The sequence below is a fragment of the Bos indicus genome, chromosome 29, assembly GCF_029378745.1.
Source record: "Bos indicus isolate NIAB-ARS_2022 breed Sahiwal x Tharparkar chromosome 29, NIAB-ARS_B.indTharparkar_mat_pri_1.0, whole genome shotgun sequence".
NCBI classification, from domain to species: domain Eukaryota; kingdom Metazoa; phylum Chordata; class Mammalia; order Artiodactyla; family Bovidae; genus Bos; species Bos indicus.
The window spans coordinates 27,871,027-27,889,184 of NC_091788.1; the positions used below are offsets into that span (position 1 = coordinate 27,871,027).

Here is an 18,158-nt window from a genome sequence, read left to right on the forward strand (position 1 = left end):
CAAGGAGATTCAACCAGTCCATTCTGAAGGAGATCAGCCCTGGGATTTCTTTGAAAGGAATGATGCTGAGGCTGAAACTCCAATACTTTGGCCACCTCATGGGAAGAGTTGACTCATTGGAAAAGACTCTGAAGCTGGGAGGGATTGGAAGCAAGAGGGGAAGGAGACAACAGAGGATGAGATGGCTGGATGGCATCACTGACTTGATGGACGTGAGTCTGGATTAACTCCGGGAGTTGGTGATGGACAGGGAGGCCTGGCATGCTGTGATTCTTTGGGTCGCAAAGAGTCGGACACGACTGAGTGACTGAACTGAACTGAAGTGATACTGTATTGGTGCTTTTCTTTCTGGCTCACTTCACTCTGTATAATAGGCTCCAGTTTCATCCACCTCATTAGAACTAATTCAAATGTATTCTTTTTAATGGCTGCATAATACTCCATTGTGTATATGTACCACAGCTTGTCCATTCATCTGCTGATGGACGTCTAGGTTGCTTCCATGTCCTGGCTATTATAAACAGTGCTGCGATGAACACTGGGGTACACGTGTCTCTTTCAATTCTGGTTTCCTTGGTGTGTATGCCCAGCAGTGGGATTGCTGGGTCATAAGGCAGTTGTATTTCCAGTTTTTTAAGGAGTCACCACACTGTTCTCCATAGTGGCTGTACTAGTTTGCATTCCCACCAACAGTGTAAGAGGGTTCCCTTTTCTCCACATCCTCTCCAGCATTTAAAGACTTATAGAAGTTGGAAAAATTTTGCAAATGTTAATAAAGCCAGGAAAGAATGAAAGTAGTAAATTACAGAAGCTCTTTTTCATTGCTTTTGTTTTTGTGAGCAAATTTGAAACTGTGTCTGTGTCATATGAATTCTATTACTGACACCAAAGACATACTTATCACTAAGTCCTCAACATATTAGACATACCACTTTAGTGTGTAGATAGATACTTTGTAATATTATTCTATTAATTTATTACAGAATCTGTAATATTTGCCCCAGAAGTAGATATCCTTCCACATAGCAAAGACAGAGTAATAGTAATTTCTCTATTTTCCTTGATGTTACAATTACATAATTACAATTGTAAAAGCTAAGAGGAGAAATGAGAGGAAATACTGAGAAACCTCAGAAAGAGAGAAGGAAGAAAGAATAGAAATAAAAAAATGAAGGAAATAAGGATGAAAGGAAGGAAGAGAGTCTGAATTAAAGTAGAGAATGTATCCCATTTCCATTTGATTATGGTGAAGATCCAACCATGAAGAAACCCAAACAAAATCAGCAGAACAATCCAGTCCTCAAAATTCCTCACACAAATTCTGTTGCTGCCAAGAAAATATGTTCTTCTTAGTTTTCTTCATAGAAAATTGACATCATTATTGCTTTGACTATAGGCAATGGAGTTCAAGATGGGCCCAACATTTATATGAAAGACTGAGATCGCATTTCCCCAGCCCATAGACTCTACATTAGAATCTGTGAGGTACATGAATGCTATTGCCCAGAAGAAAAGTGAAAGAGTCATTATATGGGAACCTTGGGTACTGAGGTACTGAATCAGAGCTTTAGCTCTACTCTCCATGGAGCTGATGGAGACAATACTGGAGATGATAAAAGTATAGGTGAAAGTAATGCTAGTGTGAACCAAAATGATCATCTTATTAGAAGACAAACCACAAGCTCACTGTTGCAGGTACTGGTGCAGGGAAGTTGAAGCAGAAGAAGTATATTGCAAAGATGGTGGTTGACAATATTGGCATCACAGAAGTTCGGTCTCGCCATACAAGAAGTGTGGGTTCCTGTTCCCCTTGGCAATTTCCTGTATATTTTATTGGACAATTTGATGTATATGATATCTGATGCAAGATCTAGCTATTTTGTAGAAATGGGGTCCACCAGAATATCTAATTCAGCATATTGCAAAAGGTGAAAGTTATTGTCTATTTTTATATTTACAGAAGTTTTCACTAAGTTTTTGAAAAAAGTTTTCCTTATAGTTTCTTTTTCTGCACCTACCCTGAGATTAGAAGAATACTCACATGAGTAATCTATGAATATGTTCTACTCCCTCCATGTCTTCTACTAGTCAATCAACTGCAATCAGACTTCTGCTTCTATCATTTCCATAATATTATCTTCCAGAGTTTATAGATCCCCAGTGCAAAGGCCATCTAAACTCTCTACAGCACTGAATACTATTGACTCCTCTTTCCTTCTTGAAATAGCTAATTAACTTTCTTGATACCATGAAATTGTTTATTATTAAAGTTTATATGTGCCCACAAAAATCCTTGTCCAGAGACAATTTTAAAATCACAGAACATTAGAAGTGGAAAGCTCCAAATCACCAACTAACCAAACAGTAATATAATCATTTGAAAAGAATTTTAAAAGGCATATTCTTCAGCCCTGATGTCAGATGTATTCCGACACAGTAGGTCTCAAAATGGAAGAGAAGATAATAATATTATTATTCTGAATGATTCTAAGACATACCCAAGTTAAGAATGATTCAGTTCAGTTCTTTCAGCATATAAGTCAAGAAACTGAGACGCAGTGATTGCAAGATTTTTTAATGAATAGAACACATGTTATCATCCAGCCAAGCATCTTATTTTTCATATTATTAAATCGAGGCTCTAAAAATGAAATGATACTACTACATAGGGTCAAATCCAAGACTATATCTCATTTACTGTAGCTTGAATCCCAAGCAAATAAATAACAACCTCCACAAAAGTCCTTTTAAATTGGTACTATTATTTTTTTAATTTTGGAAATGAGGAAACAGATATTCTGAAATGTTAAGTAACTTTTTCAGAGTCATGTATTTAGCAAATGGCAAAACTGAAATTTAAACCCAGGCAGTAAAAATCTAAACCAGAAACTGTGAGCTTGCTCACCCTAATGGGCTTCTAGGAGTCAGTCCAACTCATACCTTCATTTCCTGACTATTAAATATACACAACAACCTACATAAAAATAAATGAGTCTTTGTTTTCCATCCCTGTGCATTGAGAAAAGCACTGTGGAAATAAACTGCTACAAAAACCGTTCTAGGAGGGAGAAGTGGTAATAATTAGAATGACTCATCTTCTCCGCAAATATCTCTTCTCTATGACTCAAAGTTTAAAATCAAATATAAGCATTCACTTATTCCAGACATAATTACTGAGCCTTTACTAAACATCCAACACTATGTTAAGCCCTAGAGATATAATCAAGAAGATACCCAAGGTGCCTTCCCTCACAGGGAAGACAGATAATCAGATGACTAGAAAAGCTTGTGAAAATTGCTCTCATTACTTCATGTCAGTCCTGACTGCTACACTCTGGGAAATACAAAAAAGAGCACCTAAACTTTGCAAGGTGGATTAGACAGGTTTACATTCAACTGATACCTAAAACATCAACGGAAAACAAGGTGGATTATAAATAGGTAATAAAAGCATGCTAGAAAAAGGAAAGCATGTTGAATATAACCAGGGAGGAAGCCTCATTGTTCAGTGAGAAAAATGTGTTTTCATAGAAAGGTAGAAAAATGAAAACAAGAGAAACCCTCTACGCACTCTATGAGTTATCATGTGATTCTCATCCCACTTTTGAAAATCCAAGTTGAATAAATAAACATATGTCTTACATAACATATTCCCTTGTATTGAACTAAACGTTTTCCTGCAAATAAATAACTTAAAGTTTTCTTATCATTAAATACATAGAGTTAGATTGAATATTTAAGAAGGAAAGAACTTCCAGTACAGTGGAATGTGCCAGGAGAGGGTAAGCATATACCCTGAAGGTCATCTACCCATCTTTTTGTCCAGGAAAGACCTCCTGGAGTTCTGGATAACCTAATACCTGAAGGATAAACAGGCTGAGTAAGACAAAGGACTCTTTGTACATGAGGGTGTTCCAGACTAAGAGAAGAGCTTGTAGAAAAGTAATGCAAAGGAACAAGAGTTTATTTAATTTGGGAAAGTTCAACATAACTTTAGCAGGGTACTGGAAAGAAACAGGGAGGAAGGAGTTGCAGTGACAGAAGATCAGACTGGAGAGGTGAACAGGGTGCAAACAGAAAGATTCTTGCTTGGCCTAGTGTGGGGATTTGGTTTTACCTTGAAAGAAATTCCAGTGAACAGAGTAAACCAAGGTAAATGTAATCTTATTTGAAGTATGGAAAGAGCATTCTGGTTGCAGTGTGGAGAATGGATTTTAAGGGGAAAGATAAGAAAGGGAGAAGCCAGTTGGAAGGCCGGTGTCTGGATGAGAAATGTTCATAAGAACAAGAACTGTTAGTAATTGATAAATTGGGTGTGGAGGACAAGTAAAGAGAGGGGGATCAAGAAAGATACCAATTTGGGATTTGAGCAATTAAGTAGAGGATGGTGCCATTCACAATGACAGAGACCAAAAGAAAAGAAGAGAGTTTGGTAGGCTTAGTGATGTTTCTGTGATTAAGTTGATTCCTATAAGTTCAGATGCCTGTAGAGCATTCAAAGAGAGATATTAGTCAGTTAAACATAGGTTTGAAGTTCAAATGTGAGTCCTATCTTTGTTTTCTGTGTAGAAATGTTCCATAATCAAAACATTCTTATCTGCTATGAACTAGTCAACTTACTTTAAAAAGGTGTGAAATTCTGATTTTTAAGAGGAAAGCACTGGGAGGGAAGATAGAAATAGAGGAAGAAGACAAAGAAGGAAGGAATACATTTCACAACTGTTAGACCCCCAATTCTTTGCTACAAATATTAAGTTGCATCAATTTCTTCCCAATAACACTAAAGTAAAAGTATACCCATACTTTGCACAGTGTTCAACCCAACCTTCTAAATCAAAGTCCTTCTATTATACCTCACTCCATCCTCTGTGAAAGAACTCTATATAGAAAAAAAAATGATTTTGAAAGAAAGGTGTATTCTATTATCATGATTAATACTGTTTCAGTTCAGAAAAATATTTTTCTACTGAAGGTTCTTTTCAGGGCAACCTTAACCTCCTTATTTCTGAAGCTATAGATCAGAGGATTAAGCATAGGCACCAAAATGGTATAGAATACAGTGGACACTTTCTTCTGGTTCATGGACAAAACAGAAGAAGGATGAAGATACATGAATGCCCCTGACCCAAAGAAAACAGAAACAACAATTATATGTGAGCTACAAGTACTGAATGCTTTGGACCTTCCTTCTGTGGAACTGATGCGGAGGATACTGGAAAGGATAAAAACATATGAAACACTGACGGTGAGGCCAGGCACACCAACATCAAAGCCAACGATGATGAGAACCACCAGTTCATTGATGTGAGTGCTGGTGCAGGAGAGCTCCAGGAGTGGGAGGATATCACACATGTAGTGGTTGATGGTATTGGCATCACAGAAGGTCAACCTCAACATGCATCCTGTGTGGGCCCAGGCAGCAATAAAGGCCCCCAAGTATACAATCACAGCCATTAGGTAGCAGACCTGAGGGGACATGGTGACCTTGTACAACAGGGGCTTGCAGATGGCCACATAGCGATCATAGGCCATCACTGTCAGTACATAGCACTCTGCATTGACAAAAAAGCAGTAGAAAAACAGCTGAGTCATGCATCCTGCATAGGAGATGGTGTTCCTCTTTGACAGAAAGTTTACCAACAGTTTGGGGGTGATGACAGAAGAGTAACAGAGATCAATACAGGATAAATTAAAGAGGAAGTAGTACATTGGAGTGTGGAGGTGAGAAGTCAATCTAATTAGAGTGACCAAGCCCAGGTTTCCTGCCATGGTGATTATGTAAATTCCCAAGAAGAGGAAGAACAGGGGCACCTGGATCTCCGGATGTTTAGTTAAACCCACAAGGTTAAACTCAGTGACCAATGAGCTGTTTCCAATATCCATTCTCTTCCAGTGAGATCTGAAAGATAGGAGAATAGAGTCATATTTCAGGCAGAACTCAGATTCCCCATGCAATCTCATGCCTAGTCCATTCAGGAACCAAGAAGCCCAAAGACTCTGCTGAGGCTTAACTATTTTACAGAAATAAATAAACAATGGATCTGGCTCTGCTCATACCGAGAAAGGCAAGTGCCTGGCAGGGCAGGAGGGAAGGGGGGGCGGGCATCAGCATAGTAATACTGGGAGAATGTAAGAGTGCAAGAGAATGTAAGAAAAGCAAGCATTTCTCACCTTTTCTCCCCTCAATTTGTCGCTAACTGATTTTATTCCTTCACCTGTTCATTTGTGTTTGCTAATATTTACTCACCACACTTCATCTACCCTGTGCCAGCTACCAATCCAGACTGGACACTGTGTAGGAGGCGATCATAATCACATGTCCACAGCAGAGTTGGGGAAACAGAGACTCAGAGAGAACCTTTGGCTTCCCAAGCATACACAACAAGGAAATCATTAAGTCTGGCCTAGAACGTGGGTCTCCTGCATAAGAAATTCCCTAAAGGGTACAAAGCTTAGTAACACTGCAAACCCACTGACTTAAACACTACCTTTAATTTCTAATTTCCTCTCCCACAGACCCATTAGTCATCTCTATCTCAGGGCCAGAACTGGGGGAAGCAGAAAAACCTGTTACTTTCCAATGGCTATGGGCTGTGAAAGATGTAAAAACAAAAAGGATTCAATACTCACTCTTCTTTGCCTATTGGCATCAAAACTGTCTTTGTGGTTCCCCCTCCACCATAGCTCTCCAAAGAGGAAGAGATCTTCTGCTGCAAGAGGCAGCAGAACTGAACTCACCTCATCTCCTCCATTCCTGTGGAGGGGCTCAGAGCATTTATAAGTCTCAGCATTTCTTTTGCTCTGAGAGTCAGTCAGATGAAGATCATGATTTTTAATTAAGGTTTTGCCCAGAGGTGATCATTAAATCACAAAAAGGAATCCAAACAGCACTCTTGATTTTCAAAATAATAATATGTATTTTATTCTGAGTTTCAAGTTCTCAGGGATTTGATAAAGAGATTTTCTCAGGAGCCTCTGCATGCAAATCCTCGAGGAAATACAGACTTAGGAAATTGTTTACATAGTATGAAGATAATTTAGCCCTGGTGTCTTTGGAGGCTCAATATTTTTTTAACTTTTTTTAATTTTATTTTTTAACTTTACAATAAAAGTTAAAAATATTGTTACAATATTGTATTGGTTTTGCCATATATCAACATGAATCCGCCACAGGTATACACGTGTTCCCCATCCTGAATGTCTACAAGCAATAAATGCTGAAAACTCAATATTTGATTCAAAATTTCACATTAGGGATTTTCTCTTCCCTTGTCTTTCTTCTACTGTTTCTTTCACTTTTGGGTAGTATTGCTAACACATAGCTAATGATATTTTTAATCCTATAGAAATAAAAACTCTCCAGAAAGCAGGAATAGAAGGAACATACCTCAACATAATAAAAGCTATATATGACAAGCCCACAGCAAACATTATCCTTGATGGTGAAAAATTGAAAGCATTTCCCCTAAAGTCAGGAACAAGACAAGGGTGCCCGCTTTCACCACTACTATAAAACATAGTTTTGGAAGTTTTGGCCATGGCAATCAGAGCAGAAAAAGAAATAAAAGGATTCCAAACTGGAAAAGAAGAAGTAAAACTTACTGTTTGCAGATGACATGCTCCTCTATATAGAAAACCCTAAAGACTCCACCAGAAAATTACTAGAACTAATCGATGAATACACTAAAGTTGCAGGATATAAAATCAACACACAGAAATCCCTTGCATTCCTATACACTAATAATGAGAAAATAGAAAGAGAAATTAGGAAACAATTCCATTCACCATTGCAACGAAAAGAATAAAATACTTAGGAATATATCTACCTAAAGAAACTAAAGACCTATATATATAAAACTATAAAACACTGGTGAAAGAAATCAAAGAGGACACTAATAGGTGGAGAAATATACCATGTTCACAGATTGGAAGAATCAATATAGTGAAAATGAGTATACTACCCAAAGCAATCTATAGATTCAATGCAATCCCTATCAAGCTACCAATGGTATTTTTCACAGAGCTAGAACAAATAATTTCACAATTTGTATGGAAATACAAAAAACCTTGAATAGCCAAAGCAATCTTGAGAAAGAAGAATGGAACTGGAAGAATCAACCTGCCTGACTTCAGGCTCTACTACAAAGCCACAGTCATCAAGACAGTATGGTACTGGCACAAAGACAGAAATATAGATCAATGGAACAAAATAGAAAGCCCAGAGATAAATCAATGCACCTATGGACACCTTATCTTTGACAAAGGAGGCAAGAATATACAATGGAGAAAAGACAATCTCTTTAACAAGTGGTGATAGGAAAACTGGTCAACCACTTGTAAAAGAATGAAACTAGAACACTTTCTAACACCCTATACAAAAATAAACTCAAAATGGATTAAAGATCTAAACATAAGACGAGAAACTATAAAACTCCTAGTGGAGAACTTAGGCAAAACACTCTCTGACATACATCACAGCAGGATCCTCTATGACCCACCTCCCAGAATATTGGAAATAAAAGCAAAAATAAACAAATGGGACCTAGTTAACCTTAAAAGCTTCTGCACAACAAAGGAAACTATAAGCAAGGTGAAAAGACAGCTTTCAGAATGGGAGAAAATAATAGCAAATGAAGCAACTGACAAACAACTAATCTCAAAAATATACAAGCAACCCCTGCAGCTCAATTCCAGAAAAATAAACGACCCAAACAAAAAATGGGCCAAAGAACTAAACAGACATTTCTCTAAAGAAGACATACAGATGGCTAACAAACACATGAAAAGATGCTCAACATCACTCATTATCAGAGAAATGCAAATCAAAACCACAATGAGGTACCATTTCACGCCAGTCAGAATGGCTGCTATCGAAAAGTCTACAAGCAATAAATGCTGGAGAGGGTGTGGAGAAAAGGGAACCCTCTTACACTGTTGGTGGGAATGCAAACTAGTACAGCCACTATGGAGAACAGTGTGGAGATTCCTTTAAAAACTGGAAATAGAACTGCCTTATAACCCAGCAACCCCACTGCTGGGCATACACACTGAGGAAACCAGAATGAAAGAAACACGTGTACCCCAATGTTCATCGCAGCACTGTTTATAATAGCCAGCACATGGAAGCAACCTAGATATCAATCAGCAGATGAATGGATAAGAAAGCAGTGGTACATATACACAATGGAGTATTACTCAGCCATTAAAAAGACATTTGAATCAGTTCTAATGCAGTGGATGAAACTGGAGCCTATTATACAGAGTGAAGTAAGCCAGAAAGAAAAACACCAATACAGTATATTAATGCATATATATGGAATTTAGAAAGATGGTAATGATAACCCTGTATGCGAAATAGCAAAAGAGACGCAGATGTATAGAACAGTCTTTTGGACTCTGGGAGAGGGAGAGGGTGGGATGATTTGGGAGAATGGCATTGAAACATGTATAATATCATATATGAAATGAATTGCCAGTCCAAGTTCGATGAATGATAAAGGATGCTTGGGCACTGGGATGACCCAGAGGGATGTTACAGGGAGAGAGGTGGGAGTGGGGTTTAGGATGGGGAACACGTGTACACCCATGGTGGATTCATGTTGATGTATGGCAAAACCAATACAATATTGTAAAGTAATTAGCCTCCAATTAAAGTAAATTTATATTAAAACAAAAACAAAAAAATTTGACATGCACATCTTCCCACACCTACATGTTTTTACATTATGGCATAAGTGACCATATGATGCTTACTTTATATTTTTAAAGCATATCATTTCCTTTTCCTTAACACTCTCTTTCCTGTATGATCTCCCATCCATCAGTCACCCTCAATTATCCATGTTTACAACCAAAAACACCTTTCTATATCTTCCTACTCACTTATATAAAAATAATTACAACTATAAAGACTTTAAAATTGATTCAAAACTTCATATTTTTGACCCTTTGCTTTTTTAATCTAACAAAATTATACCAAAATGTCTCTAAAAGTCTCTGTTGTGGATATATTCTAATACATCAAACCACTCCCCATTGATAGAGATCCATAATTTCTATCCAACAGCAATGCTGAAATATTCAATATTGTACATACACTTGATATTCCAACACTTTTATTTTAATGAGATAAATTCCCTGAATGTATCCCATGGACCCCCTCCTCAAGTTCGATTCATCAGCTAGAGTGGCTCATAGAACAGAAGAAAAGTTTACTTATATTTACCAGCTTATTATAAAATGATCTGATATAGGATACAGATGAACATCTGGATAGAAGAGATGAACAGGGCAAGGTCTACAGAAAGAATATGGAGCTTCCATGCCCTTCTCAGGTACACAGCTCTCCCAGCATCTCTACACTTTCACCAACCCAGAAACTCTTGGAATCCCATCAATTTGAGGTTTAATGGAGGCTTCATTGCACAGGCATGATTGATTAAATCATTGGCCATTGGTGATTGAACCCAATCTTAAGCGCTTCTCCCCTACATGGAATTGTAGAAATTCTAGGAAGAGACTGGAAGCTCCAACCCCGTAATAAGAAGGTTGGTTCTTCTGACAACCAGTCAGCAACCTTAGATGAGGCCCCAAAGTCACCTTATTAACATTACCAAGCATACCTTTATCTTTGTCATCCCTTGAATTCCAAGGGTTTTAGGAGTTGTGTGCCACAAATGGGGTAGGAGACCTAGTATATTCAATTCGTTTTATATTATTATTAATTTGCCAATAATAGATATTAGTCTAATGTTTGTCACCATCATTAAACTATATATTTCTCTGATCTATTATTAGTCTCCTGGTTTGTTTAAGGTATCTCTTCCCAAACAAAAGTTCTTAAACATCATACAATAAAATATGACTACTTTTAATACATTCATAATTACACTATATAACACAGATCTGATGCAACCACCTAAATTTGAGAAAATGTTATTTCTTACTTTTATTACTACAAAGTAAATCCTCTTAACTAAATCTTTGATTCATCCATTGCCTCATACAGTCTATTCCCAACACAGCAACCAAGATCATCTTTTTAAAGCATGTCACTGTGTTATAAATTCCTGTATTCAATTTCAGTCAAAGTACCAAGTTTTACAATGGCCTGCAGAAACCAATATATTACATCTCAGTGCTTATTATCATCTCTTTCCCTCACTCTTGTCAAATAAAACCACTATGCTTTTATTCAAACATGCCAAAAGTATCACCTTAAATCCAGCAACCCCACTCTTGGGCATATATCCAGTCAAAACTACAATTCCAAAAGACACATGTACTCCTATATTCAAAGCAGCAATATTCACAATAGACATGATGTGAAAACAATATAAATATTCATTTACAGATGATTGGATAAAGATGTGGTACATATTGATTATAATTTTGGTTAATTCTTTGGCAATGCCAAAGAATGCTCAAACTCCCTCTCAATCACACTCATCTCACACACTAGTAAAGTAATGCTCAAAATTATCCAAGCCAGGCTTCAGCAAAACATAAATAGTGAACTTCCAGATGTTCAAGCTGGTTTTAGAAAAGGCAGAGGAACCAGAGATCAAATTGCCAACATCTGCTGGATCATTGAAAAAGCAAGAGCGTTCCAGGAAAATATCTATTTATGCTTTATTGACTATGCCAAAGCCTTTGACTGTGTGGCTCACAGTCAACTGTGGAAAATTCTGAAAAAGATGGGAATACCAGACCACCTGACTTGCCTCTTGAGACACCTATATGCAGGTCAGGACGCAACGGTTAGAACTGGACATGGAACCACAGACTGGTTTCAAGTAGAAAAAGGAATATGTCAAGGCTGTATATTGTCACCATATTTATTTAACTTACATGCAGAGTACATCATGCAAAATGCCGGGCTGGATGAAGCACAAGCTGGAATCAAGATTGCTGGGAGAAATATCAATAACCTCAGATATGCAGATGATATTAACCGTATGGCAGAAAGTGAAGAAGAACTAAAGAGCCTCTTGTTGAAAGTGAAAGAGGAGAGTGAAAAAGTTGGCTTAATGCTCAACATTCAGAAAACTAAGATCATGGCCTCTGGTCCCATCACTTCATGGCAAATAGATGATGAAACAGTGGAAACAGTGAGAGACTTTATTTTGGGGGGCTCCAAAATCACTGGGAGAGAGCAACGGCAACCCACTCCAGTACTCTTGCCTAGAAAATGGACGGAGGAAATGAAAATACTCCACCTGCCATGGACGGAGGAGCCTGGTAGGCTGCAGTCCATGGGGTCACTAAGAGTCAAACACGACTTCATTTTCACTTTCACTTTTCACTTTCATGCATTGGAGGAGGAAATGGCAACCCACTCGTGTTCTTGCCTGGAGAATCCCAGGGACCATGGGGCCTGGTGGGCTGCTGTCTATGGGGTCGCACAGAGTTGGACACGACTGAAGCGACTTAGCAGCAGCAGCAGCAAAATCACTGAAGATGGTGATTACAGCCATGAAAATAAAAGACGCTTACTCCTTGAAAGAAAAGTTATGACCAAACAGGACAGCATATTAAAAAGCAGAGACATTACTTTGCCAACAAAAGCCCATCTAGTCAAGGCTATGATTTTTCCAGTAGTCATGTATGGATGTGAGAGTTGGACTATAAAGAGGGCTGAGCACAGAAGAATTGATGCTTTTGAATTGTGGTGTTGTAGAAGACTCTTGAGTCCCTTGGACTGCAAGGAGATCCAACCAGTCCATCCTAAAGGAGATCAGTCCTGGGTGTTCATTGGAAGGTGTGATGTTAAAGCTGAAACTCCAATACTTTGGCCACCTGATGCAAAGAGCTGCCTCATTTGAAAGGATCCTGATGCTGGGAAAGATTGAAGGCAGGAGGAGAAGGGGACGACAGAGGATGAGATGGTTAGATGGCATCACTGACTCAACGGACACGAGTTTGGGTAGGCTCTGGGAGTTGGTGTTGGACAAGGAGGTCTGGCATGTTGCAACTCATGGGGCCACAGAGAGTCAGACACGACTGAGCAACTGAACTGAACTGAATCTCCTCTGAAGGGTTACATATTATGAATTTAGCAACATTGATATGCTTGCTTTTTTTGTATTTTTTGATGTTCAATATTGACTTACAGTTTTTGACTCATTGCTATATTCTTGATTTATCATTTTCAGTGGCACTCATACCATATCCCTTTATCTCAATATCAGCATATATTATTTTCACATACCAAGGCCTATATTTAAAAAATAGTTGACCCAGTTGGAAATTTTTTTTCATTTACATCTTACCCCCTTTTATAAATTTCTCTTCCTTTTTGAGAAAAAAGTGTATCTAAAGAAGTAAATAATAATTAAACTACTTGGGAACCCTTAAAGGCATACAGAAGTACAGCCACTCTGTTTTGTATTTTACCATTATTTGATGTGCCAAAAATAGTTAAAGTGGGTCACAAGATTTCCATTTGAGAAGCCTCAAAATGCAATTTGTTTCATTTTTAGAAAAAATAAACTTTCTGTCAAATTAGATTTCATTCTATCAGAATGCTGTGGATAAAATAATATAGAAGTTTGTTTTTTTAATTTAAATTTATTTATTTTAATTTGAGGCTAATTACTTTACAATATTATATTGGTTTTGCCATACATAAACATGAATCCGCACTTCTAAAGTTTACATATGGCAATAGATTAAGGAATCAACTTAATTATCATTTCTTGTTAGCAATTGAAGCTCTTTATGTCTGTTTGGACCTCACTAAAAGGAGGGGAATCGAGATAGGATGCTTACATGTATATGAAACATATTGTTGCAAAACTTGAAAATTGCTTCATTTGAAAATTTTCAGATAAAGAAATAAAGAGACCTGTAAATAAGACTCTTACAGAAATATGTCCATTTAGGAAATGGGCATAGAGAGGGACTGAAGCAGTGTTCTAGGTTTCCCTTCAGAGGTGAAGATAATAAAGAGATGGGAATTCACTGTGGATCTACCTGAGGGAGGCACAGTCCCCAGAGTAAAGCAAAAATAATTAAAACAGTAGGTCCATCAGAATTAAAGGCAGATTACACACAGGGATCTTAATTTCCTTATTACACCTCAGGGAAGAGACTTAGAAAGCTTTTACCCAGTTTTTACCAACAGCATTACATCATTATACTCACATTAAATCTTTCTGTGTCTAATTACTAGCAAGTGTGATAATTAAAGGCTTTGACTCTTTCTACTGCTTGAAAGGACAATATAATCAGAAATTACACTAGATCATAAAAATTTCCTAAGCATATGTCTAGGTTGTCTCTTCTTAGAATCAAGGAAATCAAGCCTAAAGAATCTGAAATTACATTTCCAATACCAACAGATAAGGGAATCAGCTCTGTGGTTTTCTAAACTAAGAAGGATGAGTTTCTGAATTTAACTTACATACCTAATTCAATTTACAATACTTATTCCTTGTCCTTGTTTTGAGACGAAAATTGGGGAACCGAATATATGCCTAGTCTTTCTCATTGTGTGTAGTTCTAAGACTCAAGTGATCCCAGGGGATCTGTTGGAGAGGGATCAGAGAATGTTCCAAAACATGAGTGGGCTCAAAACATATCAGTCAGGAAGTTTCCTCTAAGAGATTAAAGCTCTCACTCTTTTATGTTTATGACTTTTACTTTGTGACAAGGGAAGTTACTTAATTCTCATAGACTATTTTCTTGGATTACAAACAGAATTCTTGGTTCTGACCATATGAAGTCTAATGTGTATTAGAAGCCAGCGCCTAGTTGCTACAGTCACTGCTTGGAGTTCTACTGATGAGGGAAGACCTCAAGTGAATGAGGAAATGTTGAGATGAGAGTAGAATGATAGTGTCCTAATCCATCTCTCTTCCCTCTTGGTTTTTTCAGCTGGTATGTTTGCATATGGTAGCACTGGCCTTTCCTCTGTAAGCTGTTTGTGATATCCTTTGCTATATTTAGCTTATAAAAGCTCCATATCATGACAAAGGTGGAGACAGATTCTATGGGACTAGGTTGGGATAGTGTCAGGCATCCACAGTGTTTGTACTCTTTAGTGCTGAACTTTCCTCGTGGCTCAGTGCTAAGAATCCATCTTCTAATGCAGGAGATGCAGGCTCAATCCCTGGGTCAGGAAGATCCCCAGAGATGGAAATGGCAACCCACTCTAGTATTCTTGCCTGGGACATCCCATGGACATGGAACCAGTCCATGGAGTCACGAAAGGGTCGGACATGACTTAGAAACTCAACAACAGCAAAAATACTCTTTTGTAGTATGAGACACAGTGGGAAGAGCTGAGTTGTTCTCTAATTGAACAATTTCATCCTGTATCCATAGATTCCCTTAGAGAAGAATGGCTCCTGGAAATGTCTCTTTTGTGACCGAATTCAATCTGTTGGGATTAACAGACTGACATGATCTCCAACTCCCTCTGTTCTTCCTGTTCCTAGGAATGTACATGTTCACTGTGCTGGGAAATTTGGGACTGATAATGCTAATTGCACTGAATTCACACCTACACACCCCCATGGACTTTTTCCTCTTTAACTTGTCCTTCATATACCTCTGTTATTCTTATGTATTTACACCCAAAATGCTAATTAACTTCTTATCAAAGATGAATATTATTTCTTATATGGGATGCAAGACTCAGCTCTACTTTTTCCATTTTTTTCATCATTACTGAATGCTATCTGCTGACATCAATGGCCTACTACTGTTATGTGGTCATCTGTAAACCACTCTTGTATAATGTTGTCATGTCCCCTAAAGTGTGTTCCACCCTTATGCTTATTTCCTACTTGATGGCACTTTCTGGTGTCATGGTTCACACTGAATGCATACTGAGACTGACCTTCTGTGATGCAAACAACATCAACCATTATTTGTGTGATGTCTTTCATCTGCTCAAGCTCTCCTGCACAGGTAGCCACATCAGTGAGCTGGTAGTTTTCATTGTGGTGGGCATCAACATCATTGTGCCCAGTTTCACCATCTTTGTCTCTTATGGTCTCATCCTCACCAACATCTTCCACATCAGCTCCATAGACAGCAGGTCCAAAATCTTCAGTACCTGCTATCCCCACATCTTTGCTGTTTCTCTCTTCTTTGAATCATGTACATTTATGTGTCTCAAACCTTCATCTGGTGGGTCTATGGATGAAATAAATCTCTTCTGTCTTTTACACCAATGTGTTGCCATGATGAACCCTTTAATCTACAGCTTGAGAAATAAAGATGTGAAAGCTGCTCTGAGAAAATCTCTGAGTAGGAGAGAATTTTGAATTGATAGAATATCTCTCTGTGCAGTTGGTCACAGGGCAGAAAGGTTCTGTATTTAATAATTTTGTTGACAATCTTTTTGTTTCTTTTTAACCAGGTAGAAGGAAATCTGAGTCGTCTCTCAATTTATTTCCACTCTGTGTAGAGCCATACTTCTCTTTTACCTAACCATTTGCTGAATTTCTCACCGTCTCTCATTTATTAACACTTATTAGAAAAAAGTATTACCTCTTGCTTTTTTTTTTTCCTCTGTTTGAACATATTTCCCCTCTGGAAATATAAAACTGCTCTATAGATGATGAAACATGGAACATTAGGGTGACATAGTGTCACTGAGGATGTCTTATTTTGCCACTTGCCATTGGAAGGATGAATCAGACAATTTTTCTCTTCCTGTCTTTTCAATCTTCCTTGAGCAAGAATGTATCTCCTTAAATGCCTGAGATGGAAGGTTCCATAATGACTGCTAAGTATAAACCACTTTACTTCTCTAAACATTACACATTATATTTTCCTGGAAAAATTTTTTCTTAGTTTGCACATCCAGTCCTGCACATAACATGTTGTTAAAATGTATGACCTGGATGTGAGAGCTAAGTTCAGAGTAGTACTTTGCTTCTACTTTGTGTCATTGCTTTTTTTTTTTTTTTTTTTTTTTGACTTCAAGATAAAGACTTTAATAAGATACAAAGAAAGTCATTACATGATGATAAAGGGTTCAGTTCAAGAAGGTGATATAACATTTATAAATTATGCTGACTCTTCACGGCCTTATGGCCTATAGCCTGCCAGGCTCTTCTGTCCGTGGGATTCTCCAGGCAAGATTATTGGAGTGGTTGCCATGTGCTCCTCCAGGGTATATTTCTTTTTTTTTTTTTCTTATTTCATTGTCATTGTTTTTGTTTCAGTAAACATGGAAAGGAGAAAATACTCTAATTTGAAAGTTGACTTTCAAACTTTGTCTTTGGGTGGTGTATGACTTTTTCTCAAGGTGAATATCAGAAAAGTTTATGGCAGTATCAAAAAAGTTTTTTGGATACGTCTCCTCAGCCTAAGAAATAAAAGTAAAATTAAGCAGAAGAGACTGCATGAAATTGAAAAGACATTGTAGAGCACAAGAAACTTAGCAAAATAAAAACTCAGTCTACTGAATAGGAGAAGATATTAGAAAACATTATGTCTGAAAACAGGCTAATAGTATTCAAAATATAAAAATAACCTGTATTACTCAGCATCTAGAAAACAAATAACCCAATTAAAAAATGGGCAGAGGAGTATTTTTTCAAAGACATATGGATGACTACCAGACCCATGAAACGATGTTCAGCTTCACTTATCTTCAGAGAAATGCAAATCAAATCCAAGGAGATACGTCATTACTGTTAGAATAGCAAACAAAAAGGCAATAAGCAAAAACTGTTGGTAAAGATGTACAGAAAAGGGAACTCTAGTGCACTGTTGGTGGCATGTAAACAATGGAAAACAGTATGAAGGTTCCTCAAAAATTAAAAATAGAACTAACATACAGTCCAGCCACTCCACTCCTGAGCATTTACCTAAAGGAAACAACATCACCAATCCAAAAATATATACACACCCTGAAGTTCATTGAAGCATTATTGGCCAAGATATGTATGCCTAAAGGCTCAGTGATATAATGGACGATTGGATAAAGGAGACGTGGTATATATTTATACAATGGAATACTTCTCATACATAAAAAAGAATGAAATCTTGCTATTTGAGAGAACATAAATGAATTTAGAGAATATTAAGTGAAATAAGTCAGATAGACAAATACTGTATGATTTCACTTATATTTGGAATCTACAAAAGAGTAAAAATAAACAACGTAGGCAAGCAGAAACTGTTACAGATACAGAGAA

General features: G+C 37.5%; 1 protein-coding gene and 1 pseudogene across 1 annotated transcript; one reads left to right on the forward strand and one right to left on the reverse strand.

The window, feature by feature from the left end:
• Positions 1-4,947: 4,947 nt before the first annotated feature.
• Positions 4,948-5,889, reverse strand: LOC139180585 (olfactory receptor 8B8-like). The gene has a single exon (XM_070782446.1). It carries the CDS (start codon positions 5,881-5,883, stop codon positions 4,948-4,950), a length of 936 nt encoding a protein of 311 aa, XP_070638547.1. The 5' UTR covers positions 5,884-5,889.
• Positions 5,890-15,343: 9,454 nt separating this feature from the next.
• Positions 15,344-16,274, forward strand: LOC139180666 (olfactory receptor 8B3-like; annotated as a pseudogene).
• Positions 16,275-18,158: the final 1,884 nt, after the last annotated feature.

Coding starts and splice junctions, on each gene's coding strand:
- LOC139180585 (XM_070782446.1), bottom strand. CDS start 5,883: ATGGATATTGGAAACAGCTCATTGGTCACTGAGTTTAACCTTGTGGGT.